Source organism: Bombyx mori, chromosome 5 (assembly GCF_030269925.1).
Source record: "Bombyx mori chromosome 5, ASM3026992v2".
Taxonomy (NCBI): domain Eukaryota; kingdom Metazoa; phylum Arthropoda; class Insecta; order Lepidoptera; family Bombycidae; genus Bombyx; species Bombyx mori.
Window position 1 is genome coordinate 8,502,239 of NC_085111.1, and position 22,563 is coordinate 8,524,801.

General features: G+C 34.9%; 1 protein-coding gene across 3 annotated transcripts in view; it reads left to right on the top strand.

The window, feature by feature from the left end:
- The first annotated feature begins 3,047 nt into the window (after positions 1–3,047).
- LOC101742169 (lachesin) overlaps positions 3,048–22,563 on the top strand; it is a 77,994-nt gene continuing 58,478 nt past the window's right edge. The window contains exons 1-3 of one of the 3 annotated variants that reach the window (XM_021350645.3): positions 16,292–16,405; positions 18,682–18,808; positions 19,859–20,064. In XM_021350645.3, coding sequence (XP_021206320.1) covers positions 19,983–20,064 — 82 coding nt within the window. In that variant the 5' untranslated portion in view covers positions 16,292–16,405; positions 18,682–18,808; positions 19,859–19,982. Of the gene's footprint in view, positions 3,407–16,291; positions 16,406–18,681; positions 18,809–19,858; positions 20,065–22,563 lie in introns of those variants that run through there. The other 2 variants (XM_021350644.3, XM_012693678.4) reach the window with 2 other exon arrangements.

Here is a 22,563-nt window from a genome sequence, read left to right on the forward strand (position 1 = left end):
TACACATTTTTATATTATAAAATCTCATTCATATCGGTGTAGAGTAAATTGTATTAAAACTGTGGTGATTTGAAATTATTTACACGGACCATAGCGGCGATGTAAATTCATTACATATTAATACAATACATATTTCAATAAAATCGGGACATTGAATATTTTACATTGGCCACACAGTTGGCATGAGTGACCTGCATTGACCGGCCTGATTTTTAAAAATAAAAAAACAAGGGTGTTGTAGAGTAATAATATATTATATATTATTACTATATACTATATATTATCATTAGTAATAAATATTTATAATATGCACTGAGGTTAGTCTCAAAATATTCTGTGTAAGGATGACTTGAACTAGAAGAACCGCGATATCTAACAACGGATAAGCTACAGTTAAAATCATCCATAGCTGAGCTTTCTTCTGCTCTTATCTTAGCACCTAAGTCAATGCTCAAATTGTATTTAATAAGAGAAAAAAAAATCGGCAAGCCACATTTACTACGTAATTGAAAAGCCTGTTTCGGCAGATACAATTTTTTTTTTTTTAAACAGTCACGCCACTTTAATTCGTCCCGTGTTAAGTTCGTAAAGAACTTGTATTGCAGGTACCAGATAACGGAAATAAATGTAAGATTTTTATTATACACATACATATATTTTTAATATACATCCATAACCCTGGTAAAGACATTTTATATTTATCATACAAATTTCTTCCCTTGGCGGGATTCGAACCCGCGCCCCCTTGTGTAATGACCACGTCACTTACCACTACACCGAACGGCCATTAACAGTTATGTTTGTATGTACGTTCTGAATTTTTTTTTTCATTTCCCATACGCAGTCTACCCCCACCTGATGGCCCACCTGATGGTGAGTGGTTACCGTCGCACATAGACGTCTAAATATGGTAAACTGTCCACGAAAATGCTCTTTTAGAGGCAGTCAGGCAGACGACTTTACAGCAGCCTTATATGAATAACGTCCACTACAGAAATGATATCTTGAATAGCGTCCCATGCTTTGAGATACATAGGTGATCAAAATCACAATCTTATTGTAAAACTGGTTTATAACGCAACGACTCTGAGGCTTTTTTATTGGAGGACTTGTTTATTATTAAATTAAAATAAAAAATCCCAAATTTCAAGAAAATCGTTTTATAAAGTATTTTTGTTGGTTTTCGCAAGTTACAGATATAAATATAACTACTTTTACGGCTAAAACTCGCGATTAAGAATAAGTACGTATTGACTGCCTAGTAACTACCGTCACTAGTCAAAAAGAAAAAATATCAAATTATAAACTTAAGATTAAATCGTAAAAGTGGTTTCAAATATACCACATTCAATTCATATCAGTTTTGTTATTACGATAGTAAGATATTTAGTTATGTGGTAAATATGTATATTCAATTAATTTTGATTTTAATTATAAAGAAGATTTCAAGACTTTAGCCAACATCGTGTTTGTGATATTATTTTTGGAACCCAACACCTACACCTAATGGAAGGACCATTCAAGTGATTTTGTTCTTCATTTGAAAGTTTAAATATGTAATATGTATGTCTTTTATTATTCCATTTTTTTTTAAATAATCACTAAACATTAATGTTATTCAAAAGAGTTATAACTAAGTGTTCTTACTCAATATACAACTGTTTTGTAATAAAATTTAGGCTTCAAAATAGTAATATCTCAAAGTGTGTTGCATACGGGACGTGAACGTCTATAGGTTCTAGTAACCACTTGATACCAAGAAGACGTAAATTTCTTTCAATCATTTAGTGCCATAAAAAGAGTCTCAAAAATATCTACTTCAAAATTAAAGTGAATTTTTCCCAAATAAATTTGCTCTAAAATTTTCATGTACAACGATACTGAGAGTCGATGTACGTCAATTATTCATTGTCAAGCTCTATTTAATTAAATTTATTGATGTCAGTCGTCATTAGGATCCCGTTACATACGACACCAAACAAATAGGTGTTCACTTTATATTTATTAAGTAAAGATGCAAAAGCCTATTCACCTGCCCAACGGCCAGTGCATTTTGTTCTCTATTGCGATGACAATAAAGTTTTAAACTTATTGATGTTTCGTTTAAATTTGATACGGCAAATAGGAGTGCGAACGCAGAGTATTAGCGTTGGCTTATGGCACTGTATTAATTTTGAACCGTAGTAACTTAGATGGTGACAGAACTAAGATACTAACGCATAACTCACTTTGTAACGCAAATGAAACTAGCGCTTAATTTACTGGTATAATTTAGGAAATTCCTTTACAGGATCCCCTCGTGGGATAGTAGCTAAAGCGTTATCAAGATACAAAGTTTGAAAAAAAAAACTTAATTAATTCTTTTTTTTTAAACCTATTAGATTTATTTCTTACTAGTAGGTAGGACCTCTTGTGAGTCCGCACGGATAGGTACCACCACCCTGCCTATTTCTGCCGTGAAGCAGTAATGCGTTTCGGTTTGAAGGGTGGGGCAGCCGTTGTAACTATACTGAGACCTTAGAACTTATATCTCAAGGTGGCGCATTTACGTTGCAGATGTCTATGGGCTCCAGTAACCGCTTAACACCAAGTGGGCTGTGAGCTCGTCCAACCATCTAAACAATAAAAAAAAAATTAGGTCAAGAGAAAGACAAGTAATCGAACAAAAAGATCTGTTAAATATACAGAAAATCAGTTTACTCCGTATCAAATAAAGTTTTTTCTGTAAGTATTTTATCATTCCAGTAGATACGAACAAGCAACAGCACGTGAAATTGGTAATAAAATAAGAAAAAAAAAAAAAAGAAAATCACACGGAGCGTACGTAGCATCACGGGCCGACTCGGTTCGCGAACTACATTACAGTTTACATAAAAACATCGTGTTGAACGACAACGGGGCATCAACTTTCCCAGCGAAGACATAAGCGAAATTGAATTACACATATTGAAAAAGAAATGTGTAGCTCCTTGGTAGGCGTGGTTTTTTGGGGAGACTCCTCCTACCCGGTGAGACGCGCATGAATCGCAGCGATATCGCTCACGAGTCGCACGGACCAAGTCAGTTCGAACGGAGCCGCGCGTCAGGTCTGTGCCGAGCGGCGTGATAACTTCTCTCCCGTTTGCGAGATTAGTTCCCGGCCGCGTTCTTTACTTTGATCCCGACTTACGAGCGAACACCGAAACTTTTGTGTTTGACTTCGTCGAAATTTAATATAACTTCACCGGGTAAACTCGACAAGTGAGATAAGGAAAGTAATGGTCTTTTAACATATTAAAATTAATTACGTTAGAGGATGTTCTTTAGTGGGATGCTGTTCGGTGAGCTTAGCCAGGATGACGAACTTTTGTGGATCTAAAGCTTAAATGAAGACTTTATAATGGTTATTTCGTTTTAAATTTCAAAGGTAAGCTTATAAATATTAGGACAGATTTTACCATAGACTTGGAATAACTTTAGTTAGTACCTACCTAATAATAAATGGCTGCATTTTAAAATATACTTGGAACAATCTTCATTTAAAAGTTTATATTTTGGTGTAAGTATGTGCAGATCCGAGCTCAACATTGATTTGTATATTTTTTATTAAAGACTTTTGAGACTAAATCTTCATTAATTCAAAGAGTATCTCACAACGATATCTTGCACTATTAATTATATTGTACGTAACATTTTAAAGCAAATTACTTGTATTTTTACATCTCATTTAGTTCATTACGAAATTTATTTATCCTTAAATAGAAATAACAAAAAAATAATTAATTATTTTGATTGAATTTACTTCATTAATACTTTATAGTTTGTTGTTTAGTAGAAAGTGATCATTTGTAGTAACAAGAGACGACTTCATGGGCTATTTTAAGTAATTATCTACTTACACCCTCATTACGAGCTTACTAAGCGTGAATGCGCCGCCCCTGGAAAATAAGGTACTGGTCTCAGATGCACTGAAATTTAAACAAACAATAGCTCTTATGTTACAAATTGGATGTAGTGAACTATCAATGATCTAGCCTATTTTGATCAAAGGTGTTTATAATTGTATGCATATATCTACTTTTCATTGCTACGCTATACACTTTTTTATTTTTTTATTGCTTTTATGGGTGGACGATCTCACAGCTCACCTGATGTCAAGTGGTTACAGGAGCCCATAGACATCTATAACGTAAATGCGCCACCCACCTTGAGTTATAATTTCTAAGGTCTCAGTAAATTTACAATGTCTGCCCCACCCTTCAAACCGAAACGCATTACTGCTTCACGGCAGAAATAGGTGGGATGGTGGGACCTACCCGTGCGGACTCACAAGAGGTCCTACCACCAGTAAACGAACGAATTTAATTTATATTATTGAACTGCAATAATCAGTATTTCATAAAATAACTATTTGATCCATATTAAATTTTAATGTAAGTATTGTATGATATTATTGAATGAAACGACATCAAAGGAGAAAATTGTTTTTACCCATCTATGACGTCATCGGTAAGTGATTATTGAACCTGATTACAGTAAGTACTACAAGGTTCAGATATGATTTCGAATTCGTGTGTGTTGAGACAAAAGTAGTGTTTTTATTTAAAAAACATTCAGTTAGTACACAGACAACCGATTACAACTGATTTTATTTTCCTAAATTTCAGTTGGTATATACAATTTGATATACGATATACATAAGAACTGTAAACAAATTTAAACTGTATTTTTTTAATTATAATTATATACATTATAATAATAAAATATTCGCATTAAATTAATAAAATTTTAACTGTAATTTTTTTATTATAATTATTCACGCAATCAAAAAAATATATATTCGCATTTAGATTAGTAATAAATATTCAATTATTTTCACCATAAAGATAATAATTACCGTAAAAGATATCTTAATTCCAGTTGAAATTTTCTATTGCTTAATTCAAGACATTATTATACTTGAGGAAAGTACTAAAGATACAATTTTATTTCATGGACTATAAGATGACACCATCCAATTACTGGTAAGATTATTAATGAGCCATTGAAACCGAATTCTATTAAAATAATTTCTAACCCAGAGTAAGTAAACAACAAGAAATTCTCTTAAAATAAATATGAATTAATTACTTTATAAATGATGATCAAATGACAAAATGATTCCTCGACTCTTATTCATAATATTAATTTGTCCAGAGCACCCATTATAAAAGAGTCAATAGATTTTTTTTAAAATAAGTTTTTCATTAACTTAAAAGCTTCTTGAAAGCTTAACAAGAAGCTTCGTCAGTTTTACAAAATGCGGGCGAACATAATTTAATATTCTATTCATTTTCTGTATGAATTTCTGTGTACGGAATTTTTAAAGAGCTTTGATAAAAAAAAGAACTGTATTATACTGTTATTGCTCTTTGCTTTACCTGAATGAAAATTGTTTTCGTGTGACGCTCTGATTTTGTGTCGTTATAAAAATAAAATTTGTCAGTCCGTATTTTTATCCACCAACGCGATGTGGTAGTTGTAAAATACTTTCTGTGATATACCTACATAGTTTTTATTAAAAAAAAATGTATTGTTCAGATGGGTGGACGAGCTCACAGCCCACCTGTTGTTAAGTGGTTACTGGAGCCCATGGACATCTACAACGTAAATGCGCCACCCACCTTGAGATATAAGTTCTAAGATCTCTGTATAGTTACAACAGCTGCTCCACCCTTCAAACCGAAACGCATTACTGCTCCACGGCAGAAATAGGCAGAGCGGTGGTACCTACCCGCGCGGACTCACAAGAGGTCCTACCACCAGTAAAATATTTCACCGGAATTAGGTGTTTTACAGTTCTCCTAGACAGAGTATTGTCTTTAATTGATACAGCAGTATCTTCTTATCTTAATTATCAGTACTAAAAAACGTTTATGGCAGAACCTTGTGACGTTAAATTAAGTTTTTTTAATAAACAATCCCTTCAGTTCTACAAAGACGAAACCCGTCACAAGGTAAACAAATAAAGCCTTTTCTTTGATTTCCACTAAAAATTTAAAGGACCCGGTAACGAACGAACAAACTTCTAGTAAGCCAATTTTTTTTTATTGCCCTTGTAGGCAGACGAGCATACGGTCCACCTGATGATGAGTGGTTACCATCGTCCATGGACTTCAACAATGCCAGGGGCAGAGCCAAGCCGCTGCCTACCGCTTAATACTCTCCACAAGCCTCGTTTGAAGAAGGACATGTCACTGTTGTCCCACACTTTACGAATGCATATCGTTATCATCAATTTATTTTTGTTTCATACGATTGTTACTGATTTAATTATACTCAGTTTATGAACTTAGCATAAAGCATTGGCGGTCTGATAATAATTTTGAGAACGGTCTTGTCACCCTCATCCTGCACCCAGATCGTTGTGTCATTGTTATTTAATACTTTTTGGTTGTTTTTAACGGAGTCCCTTTAGAAGACCCTTTAGGACCCCAAGGAGACACTTTATATTTAAAGCCGTCGCCGTCGTGGCCTAACGGATAAGACGTCCGGTGCATTCGTATTGAGCGATGCACTGATGTTCGAATCTCAGGCGGGTACCAATTTTTCTAATGAAATACGTACTCAACAAATGTTCACGATTGACTTCCACGGTGAAGGAATAACATCGTGTAATAAAAATGAAACCCGCAAAATTATAATTTGCGTAATTACTGGTGGTAGGACCTCTTGTGAGTCCGCGCGGATAGGTACCACCGCCCTGCCTATTTCTGCCGTGAAGCAGTAATGCGTTTCGGTTTGAAGGGTGGGGCAGCCGTTGTAACTATACTGAGACCTTAGAACTTATATCTCAAGGTGGGGGGCGCATTTACGTTATGGATGTCTATGGGCTCCAGTAACCACTTAACACCAGGTGGGCTGTGAGCTCGTCTACCCATCTAAGCAATAAAAAAAAAAAAAAAAGCCGTAAGAAAGTAAGTCTCAATTGCTTTGATACAACGGCTGTTCTCTCAGACTTGAATATGTCCAGTATACTACAGTTGGATTACAGAAAAATGGTAGCAGTGCCTGGGAGCTCATCAAAAACTATATACATATATATTTACAAAATCTTAAAGGAAATTAAAAAAAACAAAAAACGTATAGTTGGCACATTCAAATGTCAAAGCACCTCAGTCGTACGCACCCACGAAAACATTAAATAAGTGGAAACATTTGAAACAATATACTCAGACTAATAAAACAAGATTTAGCCGTAAAAAAAATTAGTAAGTATGCAGGCAGCGGCTTGTCTCTGCCCCTGGCATTCCTAAGGTCCAAGGGCGACGGTAACCACTCAACATCAGGTGGGCCGTACGCTCGTCTGCCCACAAGGGCAATAAAAAAAGTGTAGTAAATGTTCTTTGACTTGACTCAATCTAAAACAACAACAATTGAATTAAAGCTAATTTCACGGTTTAGTCACAATTTTTTTTATTGTGCATATGCATTAATTTCAATATCATGTCTATCTACCGTCTGTATATAAAATTCTATAATATAAATATTTCTACATAAATGTCAACTTGTAAAGCCTTAATTTTATTTTTTATTTTTTATTGCTTATATGGGTGGACGAGTTCACAGCCCACCTGGTGTTAAGTGGTTACTGGAGCCCATAGACATCTACAACGTAAATGCGCCACCCACCTCAAAAACCGTGACCACAAACATTGTAAAGTATTCGACGCATCGATAATAATCTAACGACAATAAAAAACTCGAGATTTCACCCCGAAATTAGTTTTCATTATCTCTACGAGTACAACTCCCGAAAACCGAAGATAATATGATTACGATTCAGATAGAGGTTGAACTAGAGAGAGAGAGAGAATACACTTTATTGCACACCAAAACACAATTTACATTCAAAAAACCAATCAATAAAAGCAGATACTTTTGTACAATAGGCGGTCTTATCGCTAAAAGCGACCTCTTCCAGACAACCGTTTAATTTATAGAAATTCTGGAAAATATAAAAAATATAGCAGGTATGTTGCGGTGTACTATAGATAAAACATTATTATAGAAAATATATACATACAATAAACAAAATATATACCGTTTACATATAATATGAAATATATACCAATATTTATATACCAATTATATACCAATATATATACTTACATACAATACATACTAATATACTTACATACACACAATACATCAACAGTATGGAAATAATAAATGATGATGCAAACAAACAGCACTAAGCAGATAAGTAGTGTTCCTTCACCATTCTTTTAAAACAGTTTAAAGTTTGAGCACTTCTCACTGCATCCGGTAGAGCATTCCACAATCGAACCGCCTGGTGCCTGGGGCCGAGCTAGGTCTTTTTTTAAATGGTACTTTAATAAATTACCTCTCTATCTCCAATCAAACGGAAGCAATGAATAACAATTACAATTAAACGTTGTAAGTGTTTTTTTTATTTATTAAAAAGCCTTATCTAACTGTGGGAAACAGCTTTGTAGTCAAGAGTGAGCCCCCGTTTCCTGAACAGTGAGTAATTTAAAGACGGCTAAGGTTTGATATCTGCGGGGCATCCATTAAACCGGCCCGGCAAAGGCGTCCTATAAATTATGTACGACTATACTTATTCACTGATTTATATTGTGCTGTAAATTTTGTACTACTGTGTACCTCGAAGCACATAAACCGATCTTCGTAATTATAGAGAAACTGAATTCAATATTTTCACAAGGAAACTCGCTGAAAATACAAAACCTCTTTTGCTTCTTGTTTTTTTGGAACAGCTTATTATTTGATCAATTAATTAGCTATCACTAAAGTGCATGAATCAAATAAAATGCACAAATTTAATACGGCAAGTGAATTATTGTTTTTAATATCAATAATGGTTATTTTTACAATTTTCAAATTCGTAGTTTTCGTGGAATGATACGATTGCAATTATGCATTTTTTATGTACTAAGAATAAAAACTTTAAATGTATATCACTTTTTAAGCATAAGAGATTTTTTTCTAAAGCTATGAAATTTTTGAGAGAAATATGTTTGGTAAATACAAAAAAGTGTATACAAGACTTTCTTATTTAATTAAAAAAATTACGAATCCTATTACATATTCGCTAATTTCAAATTATTATAAATGTAATAATTTGGAAGATAATTGTTTAAAAATACACACAAACATAAGCTGTATCTGACCTCGAACTTTAGTTATTGATCGAAAAATCACATTTAGACTCCTTCCACCCAAAAACAAGTTTATATTAAAACAACTGTGAGGCAGAAGACAAAAGTAAAACATAGGACTCCACTCTTAAACTAATAGATACGTCACATCATATGTTCAAGTCATGAAAACAAAAAGTAAATTTTATAAAAAAAAAAACGGTGCAGAAATAGACATCATACAACTCTACAATCAATTATTACACGTTTTCACCGATTTTTGCGAGTAGTAGACATAATTAAAACTACTTTACGGATATCTGACAGCTACCACGAAATATGTAAATGATATCGAAAGATCGAATATAATGTAATGAAAATAAAAAAAACCGCAGGATTAAATCGTAAAAGTTGTTTTATTTAAGTTTAAACACTGCATCTTAATTTGTCATCGAGGAATTCTTTCATAAGTATATCTCAGCTAACAAGGTGCGAATAAGCTGACAAGTCCCAAACGTAGACCTTATAGAGCTGCTATTTCAAAGTTACATTTTATTAGAAAATACATTTTCTTAAATTCAATCTTTGTTAATTTCAATAGTAATTTTTATAATAATTTATAATAATAGTCATAAGTCTACCGCAATAATAATAGTAAAATAATAATTTCTCATCTAAATACTCATTAAGCAATTCAACATACTAGTAAACTTATTAAATACAGAGTTAATATTGTCATAATTGATTGGGAAATTGGTGCTGCTTCAAAATGCAATCACGCTATCTTTGCATGAGTACAGAGCACTGAGCAATTAGACTTGCCAATTAGATCACGAACAGAACTATCGATCTAATTTAGTTCTGCATCAACTGACAAACGTGAATATAATGATGATGATGATGATATATTGAAGAACAAAACATTTCTATATCACACGTATATACTAAAATTTAACCAATTAAGAATAATGAAAACATCTGAACCGATTATCGATTGTATAGGAAAGGCTGGTACTTCATATTAGAAGATCATAAAATTAAACGAGATACGCTTTTACTCTAAAGGTAGCAATAAGAAAATAAGTTAAGACGAATTATCTTAACTTATTTTTTCCACCGTAAAAAGATTAATAAGTTTTAAATTACTATTATTTGTTCCTGCTTCCACATCCGCTGAAAACTAATAACCACTCGGAATGTGTTTCTCGCCAGTTCGATATAAACAGCTGTGTTGATGTCCACGACTGCTGTTTGAAGGTAGTCTTATTGAAAGCGGAAAGATTATTAAAGAAATTTTATTGGAAACGAAAAAAATATATTTCATACGTAAATTAAATCAGACAACCTTTTGTTTCAGTTTGAACTTTAAAAAAAATCGTCTTTCAATTAAATAATAAATAACTTTGTAAAAATCACGAACGGTCCTCCGACCCTAATTTAGGATTCCCTGTGTGTAACAGAGACTGACATACATACTTATATGCGTTTGAATATATACCATATATAGATAATGAACACTCAAACAAAGGGCAAACAAACCTGTTCATCTCATGAATGTTTTCCCGATATAGGAATCGAACCCATAACCCTCGACGCATAAGTCAGGAGCGCAAACTACTGCACTTCCACGGTGAAGGAATAACATCGTGTAATAAAAAAAAAAGTGTGTGTGTCCGCTCCGACGCACGACTGGAGTTTACTGGATATAAATATAAATTTGTGTCAGTTGAATACAGTAAAATATGCATTTATTAAAAAAGCTTTATTAATAAATGATTTGTAGCGGGTTATATTCGGGTATCAACCCACTAACAGTTGATACGTTCAGGAATCGAACCCGAACGGCGTCCGGCCACAAGCAAAACGATGTCGGTAAATTAAACGAAACAATACGAGAAATAGTTCTATATTACGACAACACGATACACTACAGATTATTAACAAATTAACGAGACACAAAACAAACGACTAACAAATATATGAAAATACAATAATGAGAGAAACGCGCGATCAGTACGAGGCTTTGTGGCGGACTGCCGGCGCAGCAGCCCGGCGTCACCTGCGATAACGCGGCCGCGCGTTGGCTCCTGATTGGCGCGCACACGCATCACCATGGCCAATCAGGCGCATAACGCATTTCGTGTGACATGCTATACTCTCTAGTACGATTTTGGTCCCCATAATTTTCATACCCCGGGCCTATATATGTAAATCGATTCTTAAGGAGTAAACTCCAAAAATCAAACCCGCAAAAATATAATTTGCATAATTACTGGTGGTAGGATCTCTTGTGTGTCCGTACGGGTAGGTACCACCGCCCTGCCCTAATTCGGCCGTGAAGCAGTAATGCGTTTTGGTTTGAAAGGCGGGGTAGCCGCTGTAACTATACGGAGACCTTAGAACTCATATCTCAAGGTGGGTGGCGCATTTACGCTGTAGATGTCTATGGGCTCCAGTAACCACTAAACACCAGGTAGGCTGTGAGCTAGTCCATCCATCTAAGCAATAAATTAAAAATAACCACCGGCTCAGTCACAAAATTCCTAAATCATGAAATATGTAGAATATATTAGAGTTCCAAGTTCCGTTAATGTTTAATATAAAATTGAAGAACGAATTAGAACGTGTATTATATGATACATTATTGTATTATGTAAATGTGCAACAGAATAATACATTAGAAATAAATAAAATATCTACGCTATATTATTTCCGATTTTTCGCACACTTTATAATATAATTTTTGTGGACGACTGAACGTCGGAGATAATACATATAATTACAAAAAGATTTCCTCGATTTTTATACATCTATAAAATATAGGAAAATAAAACATGGCTAGTACCGGTTTTATTTCTAAACATATACACACACATATTTATAGTATTAGTACAAATTATTGTAAACGCCTATTTCTATTTTACGCTAATTTTTGCACTGAAACAGTTGTGCGTTCCAGTTTTAGAGCTGGGTGTTTCTAAATAAAATCATGGCTTGGATCTGATATTTCCAGGTTGATGACGGTATTCACGCTATGGTGGCTGTGAGCTACGATGACCGCTTTAAATTAAGTGATCGCGAGAGATCTACAGAAATGAAAATTTTATGTTTTAGTCAATTCTAAAACTTCCTCCGCTACAATAAAGACCCAGCTTTACGAACGGAAGCGTATATGACATATCAGTTTTTGCACGACACGTAACGTGATCCATTCGTTATGCCACCACTGTCCGCGTCCATAATAACAACTGGATGGTTTGATGAATACGAGTATTAAAATCTAAAACTTTAAAAACCTAAAAATTGTTGAAAGCAAATCCTATTATTTCTACCAACTTGTGACTCGTGGTTATAAAAATTAAAGGTGGTGCAATATTTATAAATTTTACTAACAACCAGCAGATTATGAGCCGCGTAACCTATATACACTAACAATAACAGAATATACAGAAACAGCATCTACACTCTTTTTTTTTTTGGTCAGGACGAAATCGCTTGACTTCCGCCCTTCACTGGGGATGGCGGGCGGAGAATTTCGGAGTCAAACCGACTAAAACCTCTCGTCGTTCAACAACCAACGTCCAAACCTCGCATGAGACAGAACTCATGAAAAGGCAAAGGGGGGAAAGTGTAGCGTTTAGTGCGGAGCACATCTCTCCCATCACCCTCCTTCTTGGGACGCCGGACCAGCGGTCGTCGGCGCCACCAGCCCTCGGTCGGCAGGCTATCTGAAGCCCGCCTAGATGGCGCCGGTTAGAGTGACTTATCCTACGGAATACCCCGATGGGTCAGAACCAGCGGGGGTCAAAGATAGCCGGCCTTCCATCACCCAGAGCATTTACACTAATCACTCTATAGATTTTAAAACGTTAGCTTAAACCATTGTATTTTATACGCGAATAATCCATAAATTGTATCTATAACTATAATCTTCTATAGTAAATTTACATCGTTCGTGAATAAGCTGGTGCTCGGCTCTATATCTTACTCATTTCACATTTAGTTAGGCTACATTTTTATTGCTTAGACCGTTAAAAGAACTCACAGCCCATCTAATGTTAGGTGGTTACCAAACTCATAGATATCACAACTTGAACGTGGCAACACTCCTTGACCCGAGAAGCGGAAGTTTTAATTGTATTGTATAGCGGCTATCCTACCGTCCAAACCCAGTAGACACGACTCCTTCGCGATAGAAATGGAAGGGATTATGAACCCCATTCGCCACACTTAACCCGCCACTCAAAATACGCCCTAAGATCAGTTTTAATCACAATTGCTCATGCTAGGCAAATCAATATAGCTTTTTATTTAGATTAGTAAAGTCTTTTGTTTTGTAAACAGTAATTTTATGATCAAAGTACACGATAGTTAGGTTTTTGGAAAAAAACCTAAAAAACATCAAAACCATGCGAACAAATATCCCAAAGTAACACTAAGCTAACAGAGTGATTGATAAAAATGTAAAAATAATCGATTTTAGTCAGATACATCAATCAAATCCGATATCGGAATCTTTTAAATAAATTCAATAAACAGACTCATTTCATTTACTGATGTTTATGTGACATATTGTGACGAATGGATGAAAATAGTTTTCTTTATTTATTGTAGAACAAAACTGGGAATGAAAATATCCAATGGGAACAATAAACTCATTACACAAATTATACTAATCAGTTGCATCTATTGCTGAATCAGACACGACCGCACGGCCGCGGGCTGATTACGGCCGGTTTATAATTACCGCTCTTACAAATGAGGCCGAAATGCCAAATCGACGATGGCGAAAATCCTTTCATACGATCGGCGTTCATTAATTTCAGTATATTGTGTCAATTTTGACTTTCGACTGATTAAACTGAAACTACAATCAAATCGAATTTGTTGGGATTTATGAACCGGGCATAGTGACGAACTTCGGGTCTTATGTCCACCGGTGGCTCTTACCCCATCTGGTGTTAATTAGTTGCTGAAGCCCATAGACATCTACAATGAAAATGCGCCAACCCCCTTGAGATATAAGTTCTAAAGTCTCAAATATAGTTACAACGGCTACCCCACCCTTCAAACCGAAATGCATTACTTCACGGCAAAAATAGACAGGGTGGTGGTACCTACCCGCGCGGACTCACAAGAGGTCCTACCACCAGTAAAAAACTGTTTGTATTTTGCTTTAAACTAAACACTCAATACCTGTTTGGCTTCGACTCCTTATATAACAATTTAGCAGATCATTGTCAGCTAGTTTACTAAACCCTCGAGGGTGTTTCCCTACCCACGTTTCCCTTCGCTCTTTCTACCTAAAAAGACAATATAATACGCTTTTAGCTCACAAACTAAAATAAAAACCAAGTTAGTAATAGTTTAGCTAACTTTGATAAAATAAAATATAATAATATCTTTATTAAAGTTTGTGTATATGCATTTCTATAAGCTGGACTTGGAATGCCTTGATTAACATGAGATAATCGTAAATTCTGACTATACATTTGTAATTTATTACTTGTTCAATAATGCCGGTTTGTATTCGGTCGTTAACATAAATTACAGCATCTTTTTTTTTTTTTTTAGTTTATCTGCCTATAGATCCCTGTTTCTCAAAAACAATTTCAAAATAAATGCTTCAAACTTTGAGTTTGAACATGGACACTAGCCCATCAAATAAACTGAAATAATGTTAATAACTCGGGCACTAGAAACGGTATATAGCTTCTGAAACCTGAAATAATTCACTTGGGACTGCTGCACCACAACAAACCACGACTCTTAAAGCAAAGTTACGGGCATGATCGTAATACATTTTATACTAAAACATGGCACAATGCCATGCATTAAAAGTAATGTGATTTTGCATTTTAAATAATTTTATTCAAAAACTACAACTTTTTAGAGTTTCAATTGTCAAATATTAATAAAGTACCAGTGGCCCCGCAGTAGTCGAAATTCGACTATAATTAATTGAAATTTTCTTTATAAACATTGTTATGGTTCTACTGTCAAACACTATTAGACTTCTTTAATATTATAATCACAGATTTTGTCAAAACTACACTATAGATAAATAGTATTAAAGACAAACAATATTAATTTATTCTCAATTTGACCACATACTTTGAACAATAACAAAAGTTTGACAATAAACGCAGAGTATATGTGTGTGTATATGTGTTGTGTCAAATATGTCAATAGTGTGTGTAATGTTTTTTATTGATTTAATGATTTTTTATGCATAATAAAAAAATATATTAACATTCTGCACTCCTTCTCTATATTCTCTATAAGTGTGGGAAATTTGATACTCCTCCGTCCGCGCAATTTTTGTAAAAAGGAATACAAAAGTTTTTGCTTCACGTATTAATATATAGATTCTTATAGTAGGTTCTTCTATAACTTCGGTTGAATAGGAAGTTGCTTGTGATTTAAAGGATAAGACAACTGATGTACTAGAATCGAGCGATGCCTCTATATCGGTAATCATATTCCGGAAGTACGTACAAACTTAAATATGTAGGCAACTCATGTTCACGCGTGATTTCAACGATGAATGAATTATTAAAGGATAGCTTTTACCCGCGACTTCGTCACCATGGAATAGTTCACAAATAATGCTTTATTTTAGAACAAATTTGGTTAGCATAAAAAACGTTATAGTGAGCTAAACCTTAATATATAGACATATGCTGTCCCGGATTTTTTTTTAGATCTTTTAAAGGGGAACAATTCTCTCATACATTACTTTAGCGAAACTTTAACCGTTTCCGCAGCGCACGCAGTGGAAGTTCTCAAAAGGGATTAAAACCCCGATTTTGAAACATTCTTTATTGATGCTCTGCTTCTATTGATTTTGGCGTGATGTTATATAGCCAATATCCTTTCTCGATAAATGGGCTATCTAACACTGAAAGAATTTTTCAAATCGGACCATTAGTTCCTGAGATTAGCGCGTTCAAACAAACAAACTCTTCAGCTTTATAATATTAGTATAGATGTATTAAAAATCAAATACACAAAAAATATTAATTTGCATAATTGAGACATAGACCTCAGGTCTCAAGACTCAGTACCGACTTCACACTAGATGGTCTGTGAGCTAATTCATCGGCCAGAACAATAAAAAAAATATGTTTTTTATGTTTGTTTATGTTTTTCAAATGTCACGGAATTTTCGTATGCTTATTAGTAATTTGTTGTGATTGTAAAATCATCACAAATATTCATGAACTTCGAAGAAATTTACAAAAATAGAATTATGATGTTTAGAGGTAAGTTTTTGTCGATTCGCTTCACGTGTTTTTGTTTTCACCCAAAACAGGCGAAGCGTACGGTAGGAATGGTCAAAAGTTGTCCGCCACTTCGACAGTTCGACACAGCCAAATACCAATTAAAAGTTTATGATTTGAGGCTTCAATTATTTTACAGTTTTTCTCACTATAGTAGCAGCCGAAGTTTCGGAACAAAACTATTTTTTGTCAAAACAATAAAGAAAAGGCTCACGAGTCAGAATAACCTGAAACAAAATTTCGTTACAAATCGGAAAAGTGATTTTACATCGACGCGATTAATACCTCATGTCTAAAGAATTTAGCATTCACGTTATGATATCTATGAGCTCCGGTAACCTCTTAGTACCTACTTACTAGGTAAGCTGTGAATACAACTGCTTATCTACAGCATTCAACCATCCAACCGTCATTAAAACGTCGAAGAATTAATTAAAATTATTACGTTGTCGTAATCTCAGATATGAATGCAAATCGCGGCAGCTTACTCAATCCTTTAAGCATATGTATTATAATATATGTATGAGCGGGAAACGCATAATGCGGCGTTGGCATTAATTACGACTTCCGATGGCGATCGCCTTGCTATCGCATACCTGTTTATGGCACCGCGCGCGGGTACGATTCGTCATTGCCAAGTCGAGTTATCAAGCCCATTATATCACACGAGTCCACACGTATCGTGTGTACGGTGAAAATTGCTAGTTTCAAATATCAAATACGCATTTATTAATTTTGTTTAAAACTTGGTCTAAAATGTGTGTGGTCTATTTAAATCGGCTAACTACCAAAAAAATATAGTTAGAAACATTTGCGATGATAATGGTATAACGGTAATGAAAATATAGAAAACTAAGTTATGTTTAAGCCAGAAGAAAAGCAATTTTTTTTTATGGCTTGGATGGTTGACGAGCTCACAGCCCACCTGGTGTTAAGTGGTTACTGGAGCCCATAGACATCTACAAAGTAAATGCGCCACCCACCTTGAGATATAAGTTCTAAGGTCTCAAGTATAGTTACAACGGCTGCCCCACCCTTCAAACCGAAACGCATTACTGCTTCACGGCAGAAATAGGCGGGCAATTGTTAAGGAAGGATCTATGTAGATAATTTGTATAATATGTAGATATCCCCGGTAATATTACGGTAATATTTGCATTAAGTGACCTCAGCGCCCTCTAGCTACTACTACTACATAACTCAATCATAGTTGCACTATTTCACGATATTTCCTATATTACCTTCCTAAAAAAATCCTGTCTACCGATACTAATATCCATCGTTATTGCAAGTTCGCCAGTGCAAATCGGAATTAGTATGAACACTGGACATCCTACTTATTTATGCTGTTCGTTAAAATATTTTGTCAGTTCCTGCCTATTTATTAAGTCTGTGTTACAATAGAATTTTTTTTCATTGCTTAGATGGGTGGACGAGCTCATAGCCCACCTGGTGCTAAGTGGTTACTGGAGCCCATATACATCTACGACGTAAATACGCCACCCACCTTGAAATATAAGTTCTAAGGTCTCAAGTATAGTTACAACGGCTGCCCCACCTTTCAAACCGAAACGCATTACTGCTTCACGGCAGAAATAGGCAGGGTGGTGGTACCTACCCGCATAGACTCACAAGAGGTCCTACCACCAGTAAGACATTCGACATTTTCACATTATGCTTCAAAGTGCTATCAACGAAATTTTGCATTACATTGACGCGCAGTTTTTTCAATTTAATGCATACTTCGATTATAAATGCAAAAATTATTTTATCTGTTTCTCATACTTTCAGGTTTTAATCACTCAAACGAACGCTATGAATGTTATTTGAATTGAAATGAACCTTATTCGTATACATTCTGTCAGGGGTACAGAAAATATCATAGAGTAGTCTTCATATAAGCGAATGTACTATTCCCAAATGATTAGATTATTTACTAACATAGAACTGGACGATCTGTATCGTATTTTATGTTCATTTTCTGATTAGTAGTTAATAACTTTAGGCTTACAGCGCTGTTTTTACGAAGGTCGTTTAGCCGGATCACGATCGCTTGTGATCACACAGATATCTAATTGAGCAGTTCCATAATTGATAGTCAATAAATACAATTGACTGCAGTAAGATTTGTCTTATAATTTGTTGTTGCGTATACAGGTCGTCTATATTATGTTTCAACAATATTTATATACACAAGTTTATCTCAGTCTCTTTGAAACATAGCACACGTAGCTGACCCTAACTCTCTCATATTTAAGATAGCGTTCGACTATTCCTGTGGCGCGCTGCATTCTGAATGTTATGAATAAAAATGCGAAAATATTTCAACACCTTTGTGTACAGTGCGACGGCTATAATACCGAAATTTATGTGCGTCGGCATGAGGTATTTTGTTTACTTTTTTTTAATATTACAATTTTACATATTATAAAATATCTGAACAGCTTGTTTATATCTGTATATATTAAAAGGAATCCAACTGCGTTTCTTTTCCTTACATTTTAAGCATCGGATATCATTCCAATAGTGCACACGGCCATGCTCCACAAAAGTACTTTATTACGCTTTAAAGAAAATATAGTTTTATTATACTACTGCGGAGATGTGCTGCCATGTCATTGTATGCGTATTCTTAGCTTGATGACGTCACCAGCAGACGCATAGCACTGGGAAGTGTCGCCTACGTTACTCAAACAGCGCAGGCACATACTGAAACCCACACACTTAACTTGCGTGGCTGCTGCCCATCCTACGCAACAATGACTAGGCGGTTTCACTGAAACGTTGTTACAAAAAAATTGACGTGGTCTTCCGGTAAACGTTTTTAGCTATTGTAGCTGCGGTGAACTTGTACGAAAGCCAAGTTACACCTGCCATATTACATCTGCAATGTTTCGAAATATTTTTTGGGATAACCAAACTTCATGAATAAGAACTTCAAACCATTGCGGTAATGAAAACAAAAACCTAATTTTCTGTGCGTTTTTTGACGTGACAACGTCTTATAATTCGATGGAGCCGGCTGCACGCACGAAAAAACATGACTCATGCGGCGTTACCTCGCTCTGAGGCGTTCCATTTAAGGTTTGAAATACAAGCGAGAGCGCGCAACGAGCGACAAAGAGGCACAATCAGCCTCCGCGTTCGACAGCATTCAACATCTGTCTCTCTCCTACTTGAGTGAGCGATGCATCCGCGTGGACAGCTGCTATACAATAATACATTTACATGTTTTCGTCAAGTATGAACTTCAGTGAAAAGTGAATATGGTGTCAATTGTCCATACAAAATATCTATCTAACAAATAAAATTAAAATTTTCTTTTGAAAAATGAAACCATTCCGTTTTTCTGTTATTCAGTATTTTTTTATGACGTTGTCACGTTCAACTATCGTCAGTAAACCGACTTTACAGACAACCGATTTTTTTTTTCAGAGACTTCAACGCGAATGAAACAGAGGGTTCTGGTGGATTATTCAACACGATGAGGAGCAAGGGTTTCGTGTGGACAGGAAAAAGAAGTAGCAGGTGGCAACACTGGATACTGCGTTGAAACAAAATGGCTGCAGGTGCGCAGGCGATGGGTGGTGGACCACTCGCGCGCCTTTTAATCTTGGCAATCCTACATGTTAACTTTGTAGGTAAGTATTTAGAAGTACATTATTAGAAGTATTTATTATAAGTAAGTAGACTCCCAGTAGTCGAAATTCGACTTTATTTAATTGAAATTATATGTTTTACTGGTGGTAGGACCTCTTGTGAGTCCGCGCGGGTGGGTACCACCACCCTGCCTATTTCTGCCGTGAAGCAGTAATGCGTTTTGGTTTGAAGGGTGGGGCCGCCGTTGTAACTATAGTTGAACCTTGGAACTTATATCTCAAGGTGGGTGGCGCATTTACGTTGTGGATGTCTATGGGCTCCAGTAACCACTTAACACCAGGTGGGCTGTGAGCTCTACCACCCATCTAAGCAATAAAAAATAAAGATAAAGAAAATATGTTTGAACATTATAATGATCCTAAAATCAAAGACTATATTATACTTCTATAATCACATATTTCGCCAAGACTACACTATAGACAAATAATATTAAAGACAAAAAATAATAATTTATTCTCAATTTAACCGTAGACTTTAAACAATTACAAAAGTTTGACAATAAGCATAATACATGGTGTTTTTTAGGGATACAAAGCTTTTGCTTCACGTATAAATACTTAAATTTAGAAGTTTTCTTAAAAGTCATATTAAAACATTATAATAATATTTATTACACATTCCCCGGACCCATCACACTTCGAGTTTCAAATTGTTATTTTTTGTGATGAGTGCCAGAAATATGCAAGAGTACAAGATAATAATGATTACCCCTAAGCCTGGATACCTATAGCTTGATATTATTTTATTAAATATCTTTAAATCTTATATTTATGTTATCTTTATCATTTACTGGTGGTTGGACCTCTTGTGAGTCCGCATGGGTAGGTACCACCGCTCTGCCTATTTCTGCCGTGAAGCAGTAATGCGTTTCGGTTTGGAGTGTAACGGTAACTATACTGAGATCTTAGAACTTATATCTCAAGGTGGGTTGCGCATTTACGTTGTTGATGTCTATGGGCTCCAGTAACCACTCAACACCAGGTGGGCTGTGAGTTCGTCCACCCATCGAAACAATAAAAAAAAATCTTAAAAAAAAAAACTGTTCGGTTATCAAACTTGAAGCTCTGGTTATGGTCAAGGTCATAAAGTTCGTGTACTTTTAAATCACGTTTAAGTTACCGCACCTAATTTGAATACGGAATTCTTAGTGTAAAATCGATCAAATTTCAGCGTCTGCTTGGAGCAGCCGTCAAATATATTTTTTATCTTTACGATAGAATTTCTAAACGAACCTTTAACGAGAAAAGTTCACGTAACTCTTTAGTTAAACACCAAATTGAGAATTCTCCGAATCTTGTATAATTAGGTGTATTTATGAAACCTTAATGGAAACCTCGTTACGGTTTGGTTCAAACTCATTAGCATAATATTATAATTAATTATATCATTAATTTGTTAATACATATTATTGTTTAATTTGTAATGAAATTTTATCAAATAAATGTAAAATATCTGTTTGTGTAGGATACTGTGTGGGTTCTCATCAAAATTAGACTCAACATTGAATGGTAAAGGAGCTGTCCTATTAATGGAGATGGACTAGATTAAAGTTAAACAACTTTAGCTGATTTACTTGAGAGGCTTATTCGATTGACATTCTCAATCGCATAGCATATTACACAAATAAGAATGTTATATCATACTATAATTTTATAAAGTATAATATAAATAATAATATTTTAATACATACCATACTTTTAATATAAAAAAAACATAAAAAAAATATGAATTGCTTTAAGTACAATTTTTATTGCAATGCAATTGAAACTTACAAAATAAATAAATAAATAAAAAAAGAAACTGAGCACACGGGCATCTAGGTCCGAAATAGGATTCGCCATACTATAGGAACCACAGATTGATTATACTTAAATGTATAGTTTAAACATAATATGTATATTCCATATAATATATAATACATACCCAGATAATATGTAAAGAAAATTAAGTAAGCTAACCTGTTCATCACAGGAATTTTGGAAGGGGAATCGAACCCACGATCCTCAGTATAGAGGCTAAGGGCAATACCAATACCACTGCGTCATCAGATCACTATTAATTACATATATGTATCTCAGGGCTAGCACTGATATGTAATTTGTGGTGTTAATAGATTCTAGAACATATAGAATCGCTGTCTTGAGCTTATCGACCTATCATAGCTCCCCTTCAACTCGGATTTCTGACAGTCGTGTCCAGAAGTCTTATAGTAGTGCGTAATCGTCCCCCACCCTCTCTGACATGCAACGTGTCGCATAAATATGTGTTGATTGTATCATAGTTAATCAATAAGTACATATCATAATATTAATAGTTCAAGTTCAATCAAAAGTGGTCGTAACCTAATGCACAAATCGCAAGGTTTGTTTAGATAGAGCGAGGCGGCTATGTCGACGCTCAAATGCCGTAATTATATTAATAAAATACGTAGGTACTTAGCACGTATTCACAATTGAATTTCACGATGAAATAAGATGTTA